This window comes from Halichoerus grypus, chromosome 8 (genome assembly GCF_964656455.1).
Source record: "Halichoerus grypus chromosome 8, mHalGry1.hap1.1, whole genome shotgun sequence".
Classification (NCBI taxonomy): domain Eukaryota; kingdom Metazoa; phylum Chordata; class Mammalia; order Carnivora; family Phocidae; genus Halichoerus; species Halichoerus grypus.
The window spans coordinates 139,156,638-139,176,459 of NC_135719.1; the positions used below are offsets into that span (position 1 = coordinate 139,156,638).

The 19,822-nt window shown below is 42.5% G+C and overlaps 1 protein-coding gene across 5 annotated transcripts in view; it reads right to left on the reverse strand.

The window, feature by feature from the left end:
* The window catches only part of RPS6KA5 (ribosomal protein S6 kinase A5), a 176,305-nt gene extending 160,643 nt beyond the window's left edge, over nucleotides 1-15,662 (reverse strand). Inside the window, exon 1 of one of the 5 annotated variants that reach the window (XM_078054103.1) lies at nucleotides 15,369-15,662. In XM_078054103.1, the coding sequence (XP_077910229.1) occupies nucleotides 15,369-15,468 (100 nt within the window). In that variant the 5' untranslated portion in view covers nucleotides 15,469-15,662. Of the gene's footprint in view, nucleotides 1-14,997; nucleotides 15,202-15,368 lie in introns of those variants that run through there. The other 4 variants (XM_078054102.1, XM_078054107.1, XM_078054104.1 and 1 more) reach the window with 4 other exon arrangements.
* Nucleotides 15,663-19,822: the final 4,160 nt, after the last annotated feature.

Genomic DNA, 19,822 nt, shown 5'->3' on the forward strand with positions numbered 1-19,822 from the left:
TCCCATGATCTAATAGCCATTGCCACAGATGTCTGTGGGTCAGAGCACCCACCGAATGCCACTCCCGCCCATTACGATAATTACATCCACCTTGCTCCTGATTAAGTGCCGCCATCCAGCCTCTGCTATTCCAGAATCCTATCATTTCTATGGACACTAGGGAACCTAGTTCCATGGAAGCATCTCCTATCAAGCCCAGCCTGTTTCCCCTTGCCAGGGCATTCTGTATTACCTTGTTGAGTTAAGTGTTTTCTTTGGACCTGCCTAAGGAACATGATCAGATAGTATGTTCTCTAGCCTCATAAAATAAATCCTTTCTAATATTCTTTCTTCTTGAAGACTTCTGACCTTGATACTCTGCCAAAGCCATTCCTGCATATTTATCTAATTTACTGTAGGTCATATTCATGTCCAAGATTCAAGAAAATATCCCTGCAGTATATTAGGACCAGGTTACTAGGATATTAAATCCTGAGTTATGAATAGTGCTCCCATGTTAATAAAATCTCCCCCATCCAGCCTCATTATTCTACCACTCCTGGCCCTATACCTTCAAGATCCAGTCCCCAACATACTCCTCTGTTCCTATTGGTACATATTAGCTAGGTCCTGGGATTATTTGTCTGAGTATTTCCTCCCAGAACAAGGATATCCCTGATTACATTATGCTAGGATTGCATCTAGTTGTTCTAGAGGCACGAGGTGTAGAGGGCAGAGCAGATTCCAAAGAGGATAAGCATCATTTGGGGAGGCATGAACCTCAGCCAGATCTTTGCATGGTCTCCAAACAAGGGAAGGCTGTTCTAACAAGGCATTAGTTCTGCCTGTCCAGAGGATCAGGGAAATTCAGGGGTCCAAAACTGTCAGGCTCATCCACCCAGATGTTCCCATCACAGATCTCAGGGTCCTATTCTTCCCATATGAGGGTGCTGACTTTGGCCCTAAACACTTGTCGAGGGTACACAGAAGAAGACCTACCATGAACGATATAGAATAAGGAACTTATATAAGCGTTTGACCTCACACAGGTATGGGAGTTAAACCGTCTATGTAATTACTGATGGAAAAGCCCATACAAGGATGCATTATCGACTCAATCTAATCTGGACCTTTTGAGGAATGTATGGAATGCCCCTCAGAATTTTCCACCCTCAGGTCACTACAGAGAAGCATTTATTATCAGCTTCCATCCCCCAACGCGGAAGGCTGCCCCAGTGGGCCATGCACTCTGTACACTTCCGGGACATGCACTTGTGCTTTGCTGAGCCAGCTCCCCCTAGGATCCTAAAGCTTAGAGCAGGAGTCCAAGTCCTGGGTCAGAAAGTGAAAAATGTGCGGCATGTGTACCTGAAATCAGACACCGTCAAACTGAAGTGAGTTAGTGAGCTGAAGTCCACACAGAATCGTTGGCCCCAGCAGGACTCCGGAGCGAGGCAGACAGGATAGGGGCCTGTGCACCAACAACTGTCAGAGACAACGCTAACCACAGGCGTGCTGCGAGAAGTCAGTGAGACGCGCAAAATGCCTGGCAGATCTCCCAACACATAAAGCTCAAAAAATGATAACTATTACCATTAGGTTAGACACTGATATAAGACTGTGATAATGGCAACGGGTGAGCAAGAAACAGATAAAGGACGTATTTCAGAGTTATAAACGGACAGAATGCGGAGAGCGAATGGGTAGGCAGGAAGAATGTGAGGTAGAGGAGGAGGTCCAGGATGTTTCTAGCTAGGGTCCTGGCAGGATGGAGAATGACAGTGCCACTAAATATAATATGAAAAGCTGGAGGAAGAAGCATTACTCAACTTGAGAGTGTAAGGGACCTGTGGGCTACCCACGTTTTATGCTCAGCAGGCAGTTGCAAGTAACTGATCAGAAACTCAATGAAGAGAGCTAAGCTGAAAACAGACTTGGATAGTAGTTCAAGCCATGATGATGTTGGAGTTCCCAGGAAGAGCATGTACATTTACAAGAGGGCTGACAGAGGATTATCAATATTTACGAGACACACAGAGAGATGGAGGCCAGGGAGATGGGGGACGGAGATGGGGCAGCTAGCGAAAGAGAAGAACCAGGAGGAAGGGCACGGTGTCCCTGGGTAAAGGGAAGACAGTACCAACACTTGAGTACCAACTGCTCTGAAAGAGGTTAAGTCAACCAGAGACGTGTCCACTGGATCAGGAAAATAGGGAGACCTCGGGGACTTTAGAGGGAACCATTATGCCAGGCAGACTGAGATGGAAGCCTGATGTTACAGCACATCAAAGACTGAATGGGAGATAAAGAAGTAGAAAGAGCTGTATAAACTGCTCTCTCAAAAACGGGTGGAAAAGAGAATGACAGCAAAAACTAGAGGGCCACCAAAGATTTTTTTTTTTAACAAGACGATTCAAATGTGTTCGTGGGAAGGAGAGTTTGAGGATGAGGGAAAGGTGGGGGGAATGGAGTAAGCTCTCTGAGGAAGTGGAAGATTGCAAAAAGAGGTGTGAGAGCACAATCTGACTCAATCCTCTTTATTTAATATGCTTGGATTTATTTTTAATACACCAACTAGGAAATATGTATTTAGCATCTAATTTGCTGAGACCAACCTAATAAAGTTATAAAATAACTTTTCTTATGAAATCTTGTCTTTTCTTACTCAACATTACAAAAACATAAGCTTCTTGGATTAATTTTAGCTTCAGTCAAAAGGTGACAATTGTATGCAGTGAGAAACAAATCTTCCTCTGCTATTTTAGTTCTTTTTTCTTTTTGTCTGGGGGAAATAAATGATTTCTAAAACCATTTATCAGATAAGCTCTAACCTAGGGGGTGTCCAGCACCATATTGACAGCACACACATAGCTTCGAATTCTAGAATCTTTAAGCCCCATCTGCAGGGTCCAATGAGCCCAACTGCAGGGAATGTATTTGGGCTGGAAAATAACGCTAAATAGCTAGCACATCAGGTTCTTTTTAACTGCCAGGTGGTAAGCTATTCTGAAGCTGTTTAGATTTGTGGTTGGGCCTCAAACCATGTCTCTGGACAGCATTCTGCTGAAGGCAGAACAAAGTTATATTTAATATCTGTGTACTTTAAAACAATGCTGCCCACTTTTCCCTTATTGCCGGGGTCACTTACCTTGAAGACCCACTGTACTTTTGGGGTATAAAACAGCAGTGTTTACTTATCCAACTGATTTTGGAATGACATGATTGGGCCAATGTGAAAACTGAGTCAAGAGGAAAACAAATGCTTGTAAAGCAGTAACAAACAGCCTTTTTTTCCAATACGTGTACCAAATAAATTTAACTTAGAAGAACTGAACTAAATATAAAACACTTCAAAAAGAAGAAAAAGAACATTATGCTTACTAAGAATTTTGGCATGATCCAGAGAACATGTTCAGAGAACTGACCTCTGTGAAAGCACAGAAGCATTTCAATGGCTCTGCCTGAAAACCTCCTTTCTGTAAGCTGTTCTACAACATTCCGTAAACTCTCATCTTATAGCGTGTACATTGTGTTAACTTTCTGCATGTTTTTCTATATCTAAGAATTTTTAAAAGACCAGAATAACAATTTTTTAAAACAATGAAGTGATTTTTCTCTTCTTGAATAAAGAATTGCCTTTGCTTCACAATTCACAGAGGAGAAAAAAAATACACGGGCTCAAAACTCCCGTGTCTTCCTGCCACCAAATCTACAAATGCACCTGTATCCTCTCCCTTTTCCCTTTTATTATACTAGAAATAGTGGCCTTCTCTTATCAGGGGCCAATCTCTGCCCTCACTTCATGTCCCCCTTCCTCTCAGGGACCTTGCTGCCGTCACCTATCCACCCTCGCTGGTGTAGTTTCAATCTCTCTCTGTAGTGGATTCAGACTAGTGGTATCTAGCATGTTCTAGCACCACTCATCTTAAAACAACAAAAAATACCCACCTCGAACCCCCCATTTCTCTCTGGCTAAGTCTCTCTCTTTAATCTCCTCCAGAACCAAGTCTCTCAAAGTTGTTTTCACTTGCACCCATTCCTCATCCAGTTCCATTTCTGGCTTATCCCACCAACTCACCACCACAGTTGCTCCAGGTAAGGTGGGAAGCTGACCAGTCAGATCTGACACACGCCCGGAAGTACCATGTCTCCTGGGCTTCCACAAGCCACAGCACTCCTGGTTTCTCTCCTAGCTTTCCTTCTGGGTGTTCCCTCAGTGCCCCTTTGCAGCAACTCCTTTTCTACCCATCCTCTAAGTGTCAGAGTTTCTCGGGGCTCAGTTCTGAGTCCTCTTCCTTTCTGCATTCTACAGTCTCTCCTAAGATGATCTCACTCCCACCTGGGCTTTCCATGTCAGCTAAACGCCAGTGATGCTAGGATCATTCCCTGCAGCACAGACATCTTTTCCAAGCTTCAGACCCATACCCCAGTAATGAAGTAACACACAGTGGTTTAGATGGGCCTTGGGCCAGATTGCCTGTATTTCAAAATTAGTTCTTGTACTTACTTCCTGGGTAGCCCTGAACAAGTCATGGAACCTCTCGAAGACTGTTTCCCCATCTATAAAACTGCAATAATAATAATACTCACTTCATAAGGTTGTTGTTGGATTCAATGAGTTGGCGATGGCACCTACTAGGTGGCACAAGGCAAGCTTCCATTATCCCTGATTACTATCACCATATATGTTCGGAGCTCCAGTGGCGCAATCGGTTAGCGCACGGTACTTATACTATCACCATATACGTTCATCAGAATATAGCAAAGGCATCTCAAACTTGCTTTGATCCACATAAAACTGGGTCCTATCTTTTCTGCCCACCCCATATGCCTCATCCCTGGTTCACCATCTGTGAGTTCTAAGGCAGCATTCTAAGATGAGCCCCCCATGACCCTTTTCATGATCTCCTCCCCTTGAGTGAATGAATATGATATCACTCTTGCAATCAAGGGATTTTTATAGATATAACTAAGGTCCCAAATCATTGACGTAATGATAAGAAGATTATCTAGGTAGGCCTGACCTAATGACACAGCCTAGAGAAGAGGATCTAGAAGTCAGAGAGTCCAAGCATGGAAGCACTTGAATTTCCATTGCCTAAAGATGGAAGGGCCAAAGGAAAAAGAATGCAGATGGCTTCTACAAGCTGACAGAGGCCCCCGGCTGCCAGCCAGCAAGGAAACCAGGACCTCAGGCCAACAACTAGAGGAACTAAAATCTGCCAACTACAAGAATGAGCTTGGAAGTGGATTTTTATCCAGAGCCTCCAGATAAGAACAGTGTGGCTACCACCTTGATTTCAGCCATGCTGGGAGGACTTTTAACCCACCAAACTGTGAGCTAATAAATGGGTGCTATTACAACCCCTAAATCTGTGGTAATTTGTTATGCAGCAATAGAAAATTAATACACCAGTTGAACAAAAAGCACCTTCAAACATATATTTGTTCCAGCCGGAAAACCCCCATCAATATCACACCAAGTTCTGCTGATTCTATCTCCTAAATACATCTCAAACATATTCACAATTCTTAATCTGTTCCCTACCCCAAATTGTATGTCCCATCTGAACTTCGGCAACAGCTCTTAACTGGTTTCCCTTCTCACAATTCTCCTGCCCATTCCCCTCACAGCAGTGGGAGCCATTTCTTAGAGTGCAAAACTCGTCTTGGAAAAATCCTTCATGACCTCACATTGCACTCAGGATAATACCTGAACACCTTATCATAACCTTCAAATGCCTCACAAAGTGGCCCTGGCTACCTTTGCAGCCTCATTTCCTGTGACTCACCTGCTTGGATATGATGCAGGAGCCACAGAGGCCTGTCTTCCAGTAACCCCGGTGTGCCAAGCCATTTCCCACACTAGGACCATCTGTGTCACTTCCCCCACTCAGCACCCAGTGATAGCCAGGGCCTCAGCTTGAATGCTACCATTTCACAGAAGCCTTTCCTCACCCCTAACATGATGCCAGGCCACCCAATTAGACTGTCTCACAGAGCCCTGTATTTCTTCACAGAGTTTTTCACAATGGCAAACACATAGTTGGTTGTATGATTATGTATTTAAGGTCTTTCTCTTAGATATAGCTCGGTGAGGGTGGGAGCCATACCTAATTTGTTCCTTGTGAAAACCCAGCATCTGGTACGGTGCCAGACACATAGCAGGAATTCAACAATCTTTAATGGATGAATAAAACTGTGCCTATTTTGCCCAACTTATACATGGTAAAATTAGGTCAAGATTATGAGGTTATTTGTGTGTGGACCATTAGATTTATCTTAATCTAGCCATAATTATGATGCTTCCTTACAAAACAAATGATGTAAATATAAAGGACAAACGGGGCAAGTTCATGGGAAAGTGTCAGGGCAAATCTGCTAGGATTCAGCATTCATGCCCTCTTAAGGAAACAACATATTTAGATATGAGGTGCAACATTATCCTTACTGCATATTTTGAATAGTTTTTCCTTTAGGAAAAACATAATTTCACCCCAGCATTGATGCGGTTAGAGGACAGAGTGCTTCAGTTGACTGAATTTTCTAGCTAACGAAGGGATATTCCACCAATGTAAATAACCACCTGGTACAAAGACAGCCCTGTGTATGCTCTCCACCCTTCTGCCAATAGAATTCGTTTTTAAAAGTATGCCTCTATCTTATTGATTTCTCATTATTTCTCTCATTTTATCATTTAAAAAAAAATCAAAAGTGCTATTAGTTAATCAAAGACCTCACTTATTTTCTTTTAGGAGAAATATAAAAATAGCAAGAACACCATATGACAAAGATTTTATTTAAGAAGCAAAACACTGAATAGAAAGTCAAATATCTTCCCATATTGTCCATATTGTTTATACGTTGTGTATATAACTGCATTTAATTCCTCCCATGGTCCAGAAAAGGTTCAAGACAAATTATTTGGATTAACTAAAGCATAAGAACGAAGAAAGAAAAAGAAGAAAGATTAGAGACATAAAATGATATTAGAAAGAGGCTAAGATGCATGCCAGACCACAATTTTATGTGATACAGGCTTGAGCTGTGAAGCTTTCAATTTGATAAAAGAGGGACCCACTTCACAGCATTCCTATGGAAAACAGAACAGCTGGTCAAAAGCAGCTTAGCTACGGTTGGTTGGTACTAAGATCAGAAAGGAATGTCTTCTTGGGGATTCCTTAGAGAGGACACCATTCTACTTCTACTAAGAACACTTGTTACCAGTCTCTACTAAAATAGTTGCTTAAATAACTGAGTGCTCCACATTGTTATCATACCCAGTTACCCAGGCCTGGGGCAAAATGATCTCTTGCCTCATCCAATCTTAAGCACGATTTATTAGTTTCCTATTATTGCTGTAAAAAAAAAAAATCAACATAAACTTCATGGTTTATTAACAACCCACATTTGTCTTCTTGCAGGCCTGGAGATCAGAATTCTGAAACTGGATCTTACAGAGCTAAAATCAAGGTGATAGCTAAGCTGCGCTCTTTGGGGACACTAGAGAAATATCTAATTGGCAGCTTCCAGAGGCTGCCCGCATTCCTTGGCTCATGGCCCCCTTCCAGCAATGGCATCGATCCAGGCTCTGTTTCCACTGCCACATCCCCTTCTCTCCCTCTGCTGTCATCTCACATCCCCCTCTCTGAGTCTGACCCTCCTGTCTCCCTCTTATAAGGACCCTGTGATTACATGGGGCCCACTTGGATCATCTAGGATAATCTCATCTCAAGAGACTTAACTCAATCACATCTGCAAGGTCTCTTTGCCACGCAAGGAAACATATTCACAGGTTGCAGGTTAGGACACGGACATCTTGAGGGGTGTGGGTATCTTTATTCAGCCTACCACACAAGACTCCATCATTTATCTATTTGCAGCTACCTAAATTGTAAGGATGGTGTCAGAAAACAGAAAATAGCAATGCAAGGCCAAACCTATATGGTAACAGTAAAGCTACCAATAGGGAACTTAAGAAAAAAAGTTTTAATTCAAGAGTTAATCACAGAATCCTTTTAAGTAGCAAGTTCACCTTCTGTATTCCAAATAATGTGATATACAAAAATATTATTTACACAATTTTTTTGTCAGGAACACACTGGTTATAAAAAGCAGCACACCTACACAAAAACTTGAGTGTGAAGTAAAGTAACTGCAATACCAAGTACTGTGCTAAAAATTGGGAACTTTACCTCCCTTCTCTCTTGCAGTCACAGGGGAGAATGCCTACTGAATATTCAAAAAAAAAAAAAAAAAAAAGTGAGATAGCCAGCTCATTCAGTACTTCAGGAAGGTGTAAAGTCCAGGCAGCTTACTTGATTTTTGGAGAAACAGCGACAGCTGAACCCAAGGGACACCGCTAGGGACAAACATAATGAGGGAAAGATTCTATTTTAGACCCTATTCATCTTCCCTGACAAACCAGAGGAATGTAGGAGTGCTCACACCTTTGAGGTGCATAAAGAGATCTGTAAATCATTATGGGAGCTCAAAGGAAATAACTGTGACAACCCCTCCCTCTCACTGCATTCTGGGACTGACTTCTTTCAACAGTGTATTTAATTGCGAAGTTTCAGTCAACACATGATGTTATTATGTTAGATTTTTCCCTAGAGGAGTTTTCACCAAGCATCAGCTTCTTTTTCACAGGAAGAATTCAATCCTGCCCACCAAACCACTTATGTCTCCAGGAAGCTGAGGTTTCAAGATTCTTTCTTGCTATGGAGTAGAGATTAATGTTGGGTCTGATAGGACAGGAGACTTGCCACCTGAGAAGGTTTTCTCCCCAGGAGACTGCAAATACAAAATATACTTGAATCCCTCTTGACTTAAGGACTGAGGACTGAGATTTATCCCAGGGATGCAAGATTGGCTTAACATCTCCAAATTAATTAATGTAATACACCACATCAATAAAACAAAAAACAAACACCACATGATCATCTGCATCGATGCAAAATAAGCATCTGACAAAACCCAATGCCTTTTCATGATAAAAACACCCAAATAGACCAGGAAAAAAAGAGAAATTCCTCAACTTGATACAGGGCATCTATGAAAAACCCACAGCTAACCTCATATTTAATGGTAAAAGACTAAATCCTCCCCCCTAAGATCAGGAACAAGGCAAGGATGTGTGCTCTCACCAGTTCTACTGAACACTGTACTAAAGGTTCCAGCCAGGGCAATCAAGCAAAAAAATTAAATAGAAGACATGCACATTGAAAAGGAAGAAAATCTTATTCTATTTGCAGATCTTATAAGTAGAAAACTTAAAAGTTTCTTTTAAGTAGAAAATTCTAAGACATCCACTAAAAACTATTGGAACTAATAAACTAATTCAGTAAGGTTGCAGGATACAAGATAACATACAGAAATAAATTATATCTCTATGTATTTACAATGAACAATCCAGAAATTAAAGTAAAAAAAAAATCCTTTTACAATAAAATATTTAGGAATAAAGTTGACAAAAGAAATACAAACTTATACTTTGAACACTACAAAATGTTGGGCGCCCGAGTGGCTCAGTCTCTTAAGCATCTGCCTTTGGCTCAGGTCATGATCCCAGGTCCTGGATAGTCTGCTTCTCCCTCTGTGCCTCCCCCTGCTTATGTACATTCTCTCTCTCAAATAAATAAATAAAATCTTAAAAAAAAAGAAAAGAAAAGAAAACTACAAAATGTTGTTAAAAGAAATGATCTAAGTAAATGAAAAAACATTTCATGTTCCTGGATCAGAAGACTTAATATGCTAAAATGGCAATACTCCCAAAACTGACCTACAGGTTCAATGTGATCCCTACCAGAATGCCAGTTGGCTTCTTTGCAGAAACTGAGAAGCTAATCCTAAAATTCCTATGGTAATTCAAGAGACCCAGAATAGCCAAAACCATTTGGGAAAAAGAAAAATAAGATTGGAGGACTCACGCTTCCAAACTTCAAAACTTACTAAAAGGTTACAGTAGTCAACACAATGTGGTGCTGGCATAAGGCTAGACAGTCTAGAAATAAATCCATATATCTACGGTCATTTGATTTTTGACAAGGGTGCCAAGACAATAAAATGGGGAAAGAATAGTCTTTCAACAAATGGATCAAAAACCTAAATGTAACAGCTCAGACCATAAAACTCTTAGAAGAAAACAGGCATAAACCTTCTTAACGTTGGGTTAGTCAATGATTTCTTAGATACAACACCAAAAGCACAAGAAATGAAAGAAAACAGATAAACTGGACTTCATCAAAATTGAAGACTTTTGTGCCTGTAAGGATACCATCAAAAAAACAAAAACAAAAACAGAAAAGCAAAAAAACTCACTTTATGGGAGAAAATATTTGCAAGTCACATATCTGGTAAGAGACTTATATGTAGAATACATAAAGATTCACATTTCAATAATAAAAAGACAAATTAACCAATTAAAAATGGGCAAAGGATCTGAACAGACATTTCTCCAAACATACACAAATGGCTAATAAGCACACAAAAAAAACGCTTAACGTCATTAGGGGAACACAAACCAAAACCACAGTGAGATACCATCTCATACTCACTAGGATGGCTACAAGCAAAAAGATAATAACGAATGTTAACAAGGATGTAGAGAAACTGGAGCTCTTGTACATTGCGACTGGGGGTACAGCCACTTTGGAAAAGTTACAAAGTTAAACACAGACTTACCATGTGATCCAGTAATTTTACTCTTGGAATGTACCCAAGAGAAACAAAAACATAGATCCGCACAAGAAACTTGTACAAATGTACATAGCAGCATTATTCACAATAGCCAAAAGGTGAAAACAACCCAAATGTCAGTCAACTAATGAAGAGATAAACAAAATATGGCATATCCATACAATGGAATAGTATCTGTCAATTTAAAAAAAATGAAGTGAAGATACATGCTGTAACATGGATGAATCTTGAAAACACTATGTTCAGGCTACATATGTAAAATTCTATTATATGAAATGTCCCTAGGCAAATGTACAGAGACAGAAAGTAGAACTAGCAGTTGCCTAATGCTGGGGATGAGTGGTGAAAATGTGGAGTGGCTGATATAAATGGGCAAGACGTTTCTTTTTAGGGTGATGGAAACACTCTAAAATTAGATTGTGGTGATGGTTGTATAACTCTATAAATACACTAAAAATTCACTAAATTGTACAATTAAAACAAGTGGATTTTATGTAAATTATATCTCAAAAACTCTGCTTAATAAACATTGCTGCATGGTGCCTGGGTGGCTCAGTTAAGTGACCGCCTTCAACTCAGGTCATGATCCTGGAGAAGCGGGGAGTCTGCTTCTCCCTCTGACCCTCTCCCTTCTCATGCTCTCTCTCTCTCTCTCTCTCTCCCCCAAATAAACAAACAAAATCTTTTTTAAAAATTAAAATAAAAAAACAAACATTGCTGCATCTACCTTGCTCTTTCTCTCCAATCACTTGTTCTGGGGGAGCCAGCTGTCATGTCATGAGGACATTCAAGCAGCTGTATAGAGAGGTCCCCATGGAAGGAAATGAAGCATCGTGCCAACAACACGAGAGTGAGCTGTCCTAGAAGGGGAATCTCTAGCCCCAGACAAGTAAATCTTCAGGCGACTGCAGTCTCATGAGAGATCCTGAGTCAGAACCATCAAGCTAAGCATCTCCTGAATTCCTGACCCACAGAAATCATGTTGCTTTAAGCCACTAAGTTTTGGGGTGATTTGTTACACAGCAATATATAATTAATACCCCTTCCTTGACCCTCTCTTCAGTGTTAGGCTCTCTCTCCTGATGAAGGACATCTAAGGAAATGTCTTCCCAGCAACCCTTCCTCTCCTAAGAGTTTGGTTTCACCCCCATCCGCATGTTCACTGTAGTAGCTGTCATGTTAGTAAATCATGATCCCATTCCCTGGCCTTAACTGATGATCTGAAAGTAGGCATCTGACCAAAGCCAGATAGAAATTTCTATACCTGAAGCTGTGGAAAAGGCAGTATCTCTCCAACACCTAAGCTGTACGATGTAAAACTTGGGGTCTGTCAGCAGCCATGTTCTTTCCCATGTGGGAAAAAGTAGATGGCAGTGGAGAAGGATGAAGCCCATCACATGGAAATAAGAAAAGATTCAAGATGGAGGGAGTACAGAACATATGTCTCTGGTTCCAAGGATTCCTGATGCAACCCTGCCCTTCCAGTGGAAGAATGTATCTGTCTTGTGACCCCACCATCTACAACAGCACTCAGTACTTAAGAGGTAATGAAATATTTATGAAATAAATGAATGGGTAAGATAATCCAATATCCTTCCTATAATACCCCCCTCTTTCTCTCTCTCTTTGCTGTTGTTCAACAGAGAGATTTGATTATTTGAAAACTAAAAGTCCTAACCTCTTTTTTGCTACCTTTATACTGTATATCTCTCTATTATTATACTTACGGCAATATATCCTAATTACTGGCTCACATGGCCTCCTGCCCTACTATCACAGGGCAAGGTATTTGCTTAGTCATTTTTGGTATCATCAGCACCATTTAGTCTAGAAAACAGAAAGTGTCAAGAAATATATGTTTAACTGATGTAATCAATCCTTTACTCTTCATTCTTCAGTTTTTATAATTAATGTCCCCAATTTATCAACCACCTAACATTTACAAGATACTGGGAAACATGATAAACCACTGCTTGTTGCTTGGTCATGCATTTTCATCAATTCAATGAATTCATTCAACAAATATCTGAGTACCTACCATACGCCAGGGGGCTGAAAATGGATAAAGGACATGGCGTCTGCCCTCAAGAACCCTACAGTCTAGCACAGACAAGTACACTGATTATTACAGTGTGTTAGAGGTTACTGAAAATATACACACAGGCTGCTAAGCAGTAGCAGGGATCATGGGGAGTTCTACTTCAGAAGGCAAGACATACACAGAAAAAGATGACAGCCAGCAATGTGACATAGGCTAAGCACCAAATGAGTGATTTGTTTTCTAAGTTACATGGGGCTAGTCTGCACACTTTAAGAAAAGGTACCGCCATGGAGTGATTTTCAGACTTTACATGCAACCAACATCTCCTGAGCGCCTCACGTGTGCCGAGCAAACTGCTTCGCACTCTTTGAACAGGCTCGCGTTCAACTCTCACATTTTGTAGTCGACAGGTATGAGTCTGAAAGAGTGAAGTGACTTGCCCAAGTCTACACAGCAAGTAAGTGGCAGAGCTAGGATTTAGAATTAAGTCTTCCAATTCCATGTCCGAGTATACCATGCCATGCAATCTACACAACTGGAACACTTTCCATGTGGCTTTCATTGGCTTTTCATTCATCCTAGAGCACACAATACAGTGTTGGGCATATATGGGCAATCACCAACTGCTGACTTGATATGGCTATAATGTTTGTCCACATTTTGAGAAGCAAAGGACCACATCGGATCAAATTACTTTGGTGCCCTATTAAAATATTATGTGCTGACAAGAGTGCAGTTGGCTGAAGATGAGCAAATCTTTCAAGCTATATTTTAACAGTACTTTTGACCACTATATCCAGTCCGTTGTTCCAATGTTCAGTAATAAATCAAAATGACTGTTCATTTCCTTTGACAGTTAACAGTACTAATGAATTCAGTATAATCTCACCATCTATCAGAAAAATTTCTAAAACGCAAACTTGAAGGTGATGATTCACATGGTTAGCTGGGAAGGAGAAGTAAAGCAGTACTCATTGCTTTCTACAAAACTAGCATTGTTTGCAAAACCCAGAAACTGAGCAATTGGTTGACTACTAATAACAAGTAGGTTGCTCTCTGGTCATTTAGCAAAAAGCTGCTTGTTGCACCATGGTCAGTGGCTGAGGAGCATAGGACTTCAAGTAGCTTTTGTGATACAGCATAATTCTACCTATATAAATCAGTGAATTGTTACATAAGATTTTTAAAAAAGACAAAATCTCCACATCAGAGACCACCTGACATTGAGCCTGGCACAAATCAGATACTAACACTGAATAAAGGTTTACTGAAAAAAAAATTGATTTAATGGCCTTTTGAAAACATAAGTTGTCTACTAAATGAAGAGAGAAAAATCAAACCAACCAAACCCACACAGATTATGTTAGGAACTCAAAAAAAAGATTATGGGGTAACTAGTTCAAGATACGTAAGAAATTCACAACGACCAAAAAAAAAAAAAAATGTTGAAATGAGTAAACATGCATTTGACAACCCTCTTAAATTAAATCACCACACTGGCACCCTCTGGAATGCTAACCAGCCATCTCATTAGAAATAAAAACGAAAAGAACAGGTGACAGATCTAACTTTACAATCTGTTCAAAATGGTAACAAGGTGTACTTGGCATACACCTGAAATCTGCTACATAAGCTCTGTGTCTACATAATAAAAGACTATCTCTATATGCCAAACAAGCTGAATCATAAACCTTAATAAATGCTCACACGAACATTGAATAGTAATAACGAATTCTTTAAATGTATTAAAATGTATTGTCCAGAAATGAAAAAATATCTCTCATACCAGACTGGGCTCCACAAATCTAAACCCAAACTGTACTGATTAGTCCAAATAAACATTTTCCAAAATGAACAACTCGGACCCACACAACGAATAAAGTAATCTAACAAGTATAAAGCTTGGAGCAACTCTAGTGATCTGAAACGTTAGAACATTAGAACGTGAGCGCTTAAGCGGACTGGTTTAGTCGCTTTTACTTAGAGCTTTACATTTACAGAACCTTCTTCTCAAGAGACCTCTGAAAGAATTCAAGGCCAAGTATAGCATTTCATGATAATTGCAAATAAAAGCGCTCAGACCCTGAGCCCGCGATCCCTCTCTGCCTCACTACAGTCCGGACTCATGAAAAGCCCTGGGGACAGCCACCCCTTGAGCTCGTACAGGACCCCGGCACCTCAGGGGATGGTTCCACAAACCCCCACCAGGACCACCTCTAGGGAAGCAGAGGAGTGGAGGAGAAGCGAGTCAGGCTCCAAAACAAAGCGTCGTTCACCTCACTCGGAGGAAGGCGCACCTTTCGCCCCGGACAGAATGCAGTGACAGATCAGTCACCTGTGCGGGAAGGGGGCGCGAAGACATCCTCAGAGACTAGTGCCAACAGGCAGCTGTCCGCCGCTTCGCGGGCCCCAACGCCCCGCGCCCGCAGCGCATTCCCGGGCTGGGGAAAACTTTCGGTCCGCGCCCCCCGGGTGCGCCCCCACCGCCTGGGACCCCCCGGCTTCAGCCCCGCCCGCGAGGCCCCGCCCCGGGCCCGCCCCCCGCGCCCACTGCCCGGCCCCGCGCCCCCGGCCCGCGCGGGCACCCGCATGCCCTCGGGGCGCGCCCCCGCGCCGGGCCCGGCCGCCAGAGGGCGGGGTCGCTCACCCGTCCGCAGCTCGTGCTTGACAGTGAGGAGCTGCTCTCCCCCGGCGCCGCCGTCCCCGCTGGTCCCCGCGGCGCCGCCACCGCTGCCGCCCTCCTCCATCTTCTCCCTTTTCCGATCCCGCGGGGTCCTACGCGGGGATCCGGGAGACAGCGGACGCCCGGCCCCTCAGAGGTCCCGCTGCAGCCCCAGGAGCCGGGGTGCGGCAGCTCCAGAACTCGGACGCAGCGACGAGTCTCTTTCCCGCTCTGGCCGCACGGCTCGCTCCTCCGCCTCCTCCCCCTTCGGCGGGCACCGCTAGTACCGCGCAACCAAACCGCCCCCTGCTCCGCCGCCTCCTCCTTCGGGCCGCTCCGCCCACAGTCAGCAAGGTAGAGGAGCCATTCTAGCCGCTATCGCTTATTGGGCACAGGGCGCGCGCATCTGTCAACGCCGGCTCTCATTGGGCAGTCCTCTCTGACGCTTCAGGAGCCGCCCCGCCCCGCTCCTCGAATTGTTGTTGCTTGGCGGGGAGGCAGGAGAGGGAGAAACGCTACCACTCCGATTGGTGAGAACTGAGATTCTGCCCCGCCCATTTCCGCTGGTGCGCACGCGCATTCAGGACCTTCCCTTCCCTGACCTCCCCAGAACGGTCACACCCCTTATTCCCCAGCTTCGATCTGTTAGTAAACAGTGTCTAGTAGTCAGGAGGACTCGGAGTCAGTGATTGGCTATTGCTGAAAGAGGCGGGGATGGCTGATTGGAATGTTTGGTCCGCCAATCACCGTGGACAGAGGAGGGGCCTGAAGGGAAGCGCTTCTCACACACGTGTTTGCGGACATCTGAGGGTCCCAGCGGGCGATCCGCAGAGGTGTGCCCAGCTGGAAGACGGCGTGTCTTAGGAAGGTGTTACTTGAGCTAGTGTGCTCTATACCAGTTAAGTGGAATTTGTGCGTAAGTGCAGGTAGTTCTTAGACATTGCAAAAATTCACAATCCCAGCTCGCCATGAGGACGTTTGCAAAGGATAGGTATTTCCATTTTGTACAAGATACATACAAGGCACCAAATGAATACAGAGATTAATAAAATACAATACAATCCCTGCCCCTAAACAGCTTTCAATACAAACGTGAGAAACAATTTGTATATACACAGGAAATATAAAGCAGAATTTGGAAAAAAGAAAAAAACTGTTATACAAACAGAGAATGACATAGATGGCAATAATTATTCTCCGTAGGGGAACTGGGGAAGGCTTCTAGGGCAGGGAGGAATTTGAGATAACCAACTTAAAGGATGGGTAAGAGAAATATCAGCAGCAGACATTTCATGCAGAAATGGTAACTGTGAGCATCAGCCTAGAGGTAGAGAAGGCAAGGGTGGGTTAAATAATTGATAAGACTGGATGGAAGTATGACCTAAGAGAGAGAGCTAAAAAGGTAAGGTGCTGTCAGACAATGGAGAACATTGACTACCATACTAAACAGTGCAGGTTTTATTTAGTATAGGTTGGGGAGTCCCAAAGAGTAGTTACAATATCAAAGCTGTTCTTTTGGAAGTTAGCTTCAGTTACAGTGAGAAGGATGGACTTAGGAGAGGAGAAAGATAACAGGGCAAGAATACTGTTGCAAAGATATAACTGTTGACCTGGAAATGAAAATAGCCATTTATTTTACCAGCAAAAAGAGTTTATTCAGGAATAGCAAAGAATTACAACTTGGGATGCACAAGCTGTGGTAAAACTATAGGCAACTCCAATAAACAAAGGAGAGGAATGTTTTTTAATGGAGAAGGAGGAAGTTGGCAGGGGTTGTTTTGAAGGAAAGTTCATTGGAGAAAAGCAAGAGTTCAGGAGGATGATGGTTTCTCATTGGCTGAGTTGCATGGGTAGTCAATTTCATGTAGGAGAGGCAATGTACATCTTTCCCTGTTGGAGCCTATAAGGGAGGATTCTTTCCTCTTGTCTATTCACCTATTGGAGTCGGTGATTGCCAATTTTTCCCCCTAATTGCTGTGGAATAGTAGGCTCCCCCTTCTCACCTCCTGGCTCCACTTTGGTGAGGTTTCCTTTTTTTGATTTTCACAGAATTTATGGGGGCCTAATTTCTGGCAGTGGGCCTGAGAATGGGAAAGGGGGAAGATTAAAGATGGGCATTTGGATGTATTTCACATAGAAGTGACCTTTTAAACTAAGCATGGATTAGGTCAAAATCAGCAAACACTCTCTGTAAAGGATCAAGCAATAAATATTTTAGGCTTTGCAGGCCAAGTGGTCTCTTTCACAGCTACTCAATTCTGCTATTGTAGTGTGAAAGCAGCCATAGACAATAAGTAAACTAATGGGTATGGCTATGTTCCAATAAATCTTTATTTATGGACATTGCAGTTAAATTTCACATAATTTTCATATAATAAAGTATATTCTTCTCCTTGTAATTCTTTTCAACCATTTAAAAATATAAAAGCCATTCTTAGCTCTTGGGCTATAAAAAGCAGGCAGTAACCAGATTTTGCCTGCAGGCCATAGTTTGCAGACTCCTAGATTAGACTGCCATGGAAGAGAAAGCAGAGAAGGCTTGACAACCCCTCCAGGTTGCCTGAGCAACCTAGGCTTACCTGTCTGGAACATTTATCCCACTAAACCATGACTGTCGACTCACTTGCTTTTCTCCTGCATAAGTAGTGTGCTGTTTGGAACCAGGGACTGACTGCATGCAATTGTTCATTTGTTCACTCAACAACTTTTGCACCACCTATATAGCAAGTATTGTGAAAGACACTAGCAACACAGTGGAAGCAAAACAGATGTAATCCTTGCTCTCATAGAGCCTACAGTCTAGAAATGGAAATAAATATTAAGTAATCACATAAAGAAACGTAAATTTTCCGTAGTGATCATGTTGTAAAGGAAAACAAAAGGCTGCTACAATAAAATATAATTGGGGGGGCTGATTTAGGTTGGAGGAACCTGAAGGCCTTAATAAGGAAGTATTATTTAAGCTGATTCTTTAAAGATGAGTAAGTTTTAACCAGGATGTGGCAGGAACTGGTCTGCTGCTCACCAATCTCATTTCCTCTTCCTGGACACACAGGAAAACTACTTTTTTTTCCCCTTTGCAGTTAGGTGAGGGTCATGTGACTGTGATCTCGCCAATGGGGTGTGGGCAGACATGATATGAGCCATTTCCAGGCCTGGCCAGAGAACCCCCTGCATAGTCACTTACCCTTTCTTCTCTTCCCACAGCGACTACAAAGGCCATGTTTTGAATATGGGGGTGCCACCGGAAGAACAGCCACCCTGACCTACATCAGACTGTGATGTGAACAATAAATAAACCTCAGGTATAAGCTACCAAGATGTTGGGGTTGTTTGCTACCAAAGAAAAATCTAGCCTACCCTGACTATTTCACAAGGGAATTATTGGAGGAGGAAGGGTGGGGGAGAAAATTTTAGGAAGATGCAGATGCCAAGTCCTGAGGCAGGCAAAGTGTCTATGTATATTAGGGGTTGAGAGAAAGCCCGTGGGGCCATAACACAGTGAGCAAGAGGTGAGGTCAGGGAGGGAGGCAGAGACACAATCATGAAGTGTATGGAAGGCCTTATTAATATTTTTGGAGTTTTTCCTGTGTGAAGTCTGAAGCAATGGAAGGAATATAAACAGGAGAATGATATAATGGAATATTATTTTCAAAAGGCCACTGCGGTTAGTGTTTGGAGCTTAGGCTAGAGGAAGCAAGAGAGGATACAGGGAGATCAGTTGGGAGGTTATCACTGTAGTATGGGCAAAAGATGGCAATGGCTGCAGTAGATATGGTAAGGAGTGGAATGTTTCTGGATATGTATTTTGGTCATCATAAAGGATTGGATTTGCTGGGTGAGGAAAAGGGGGCACCTGAAATGACACTGAAGTTTTTTAGCATGAGCAACTAGGTGGATGGAAGAGGATGGTGGTATCATTTAATGAGAGGGGTAAGTCAAAGGAAGAGCATATTATCAGAGTGAAGATTTTGAGACATCCAAGCCAATATTAAGTAGCTATGTGGATATATGAGTCTGGAGTTCTGCAGAGAGGTCTAACATAGAGATATAAATTTAGGAATCGCTGGCAGATAGATGGTATTTGAGGCCAGAGATATGAATAAGATTGCCTGGGGCAAAAATGTATGGAAGGAAGAAAAGAAGACCCAAGGACTGAAGCTAAGGAATTTCAACATTGAGATGTTGGAATGAGAAGGTAAAGCTGCAGGTATAGGAAGAAAACCCACAGAGTTTTGTGTTTTGGAAGCTGAAGTGTTTCAAGAAGTAGGTAGTGGTCAGCTGAGTCACATGCCCTGAAAGGTCACATAAGATGAGGTCTGGAAAGATCCCGTGAATTTGCCAACTTGGGTGCCATTGGTGACAGTGTCCAGAGTGGTTTTGGTAGAGCAAATGGGAGGTGGAGGGGTAGAAATAGTGTGTGTGGACATATTTTTCAA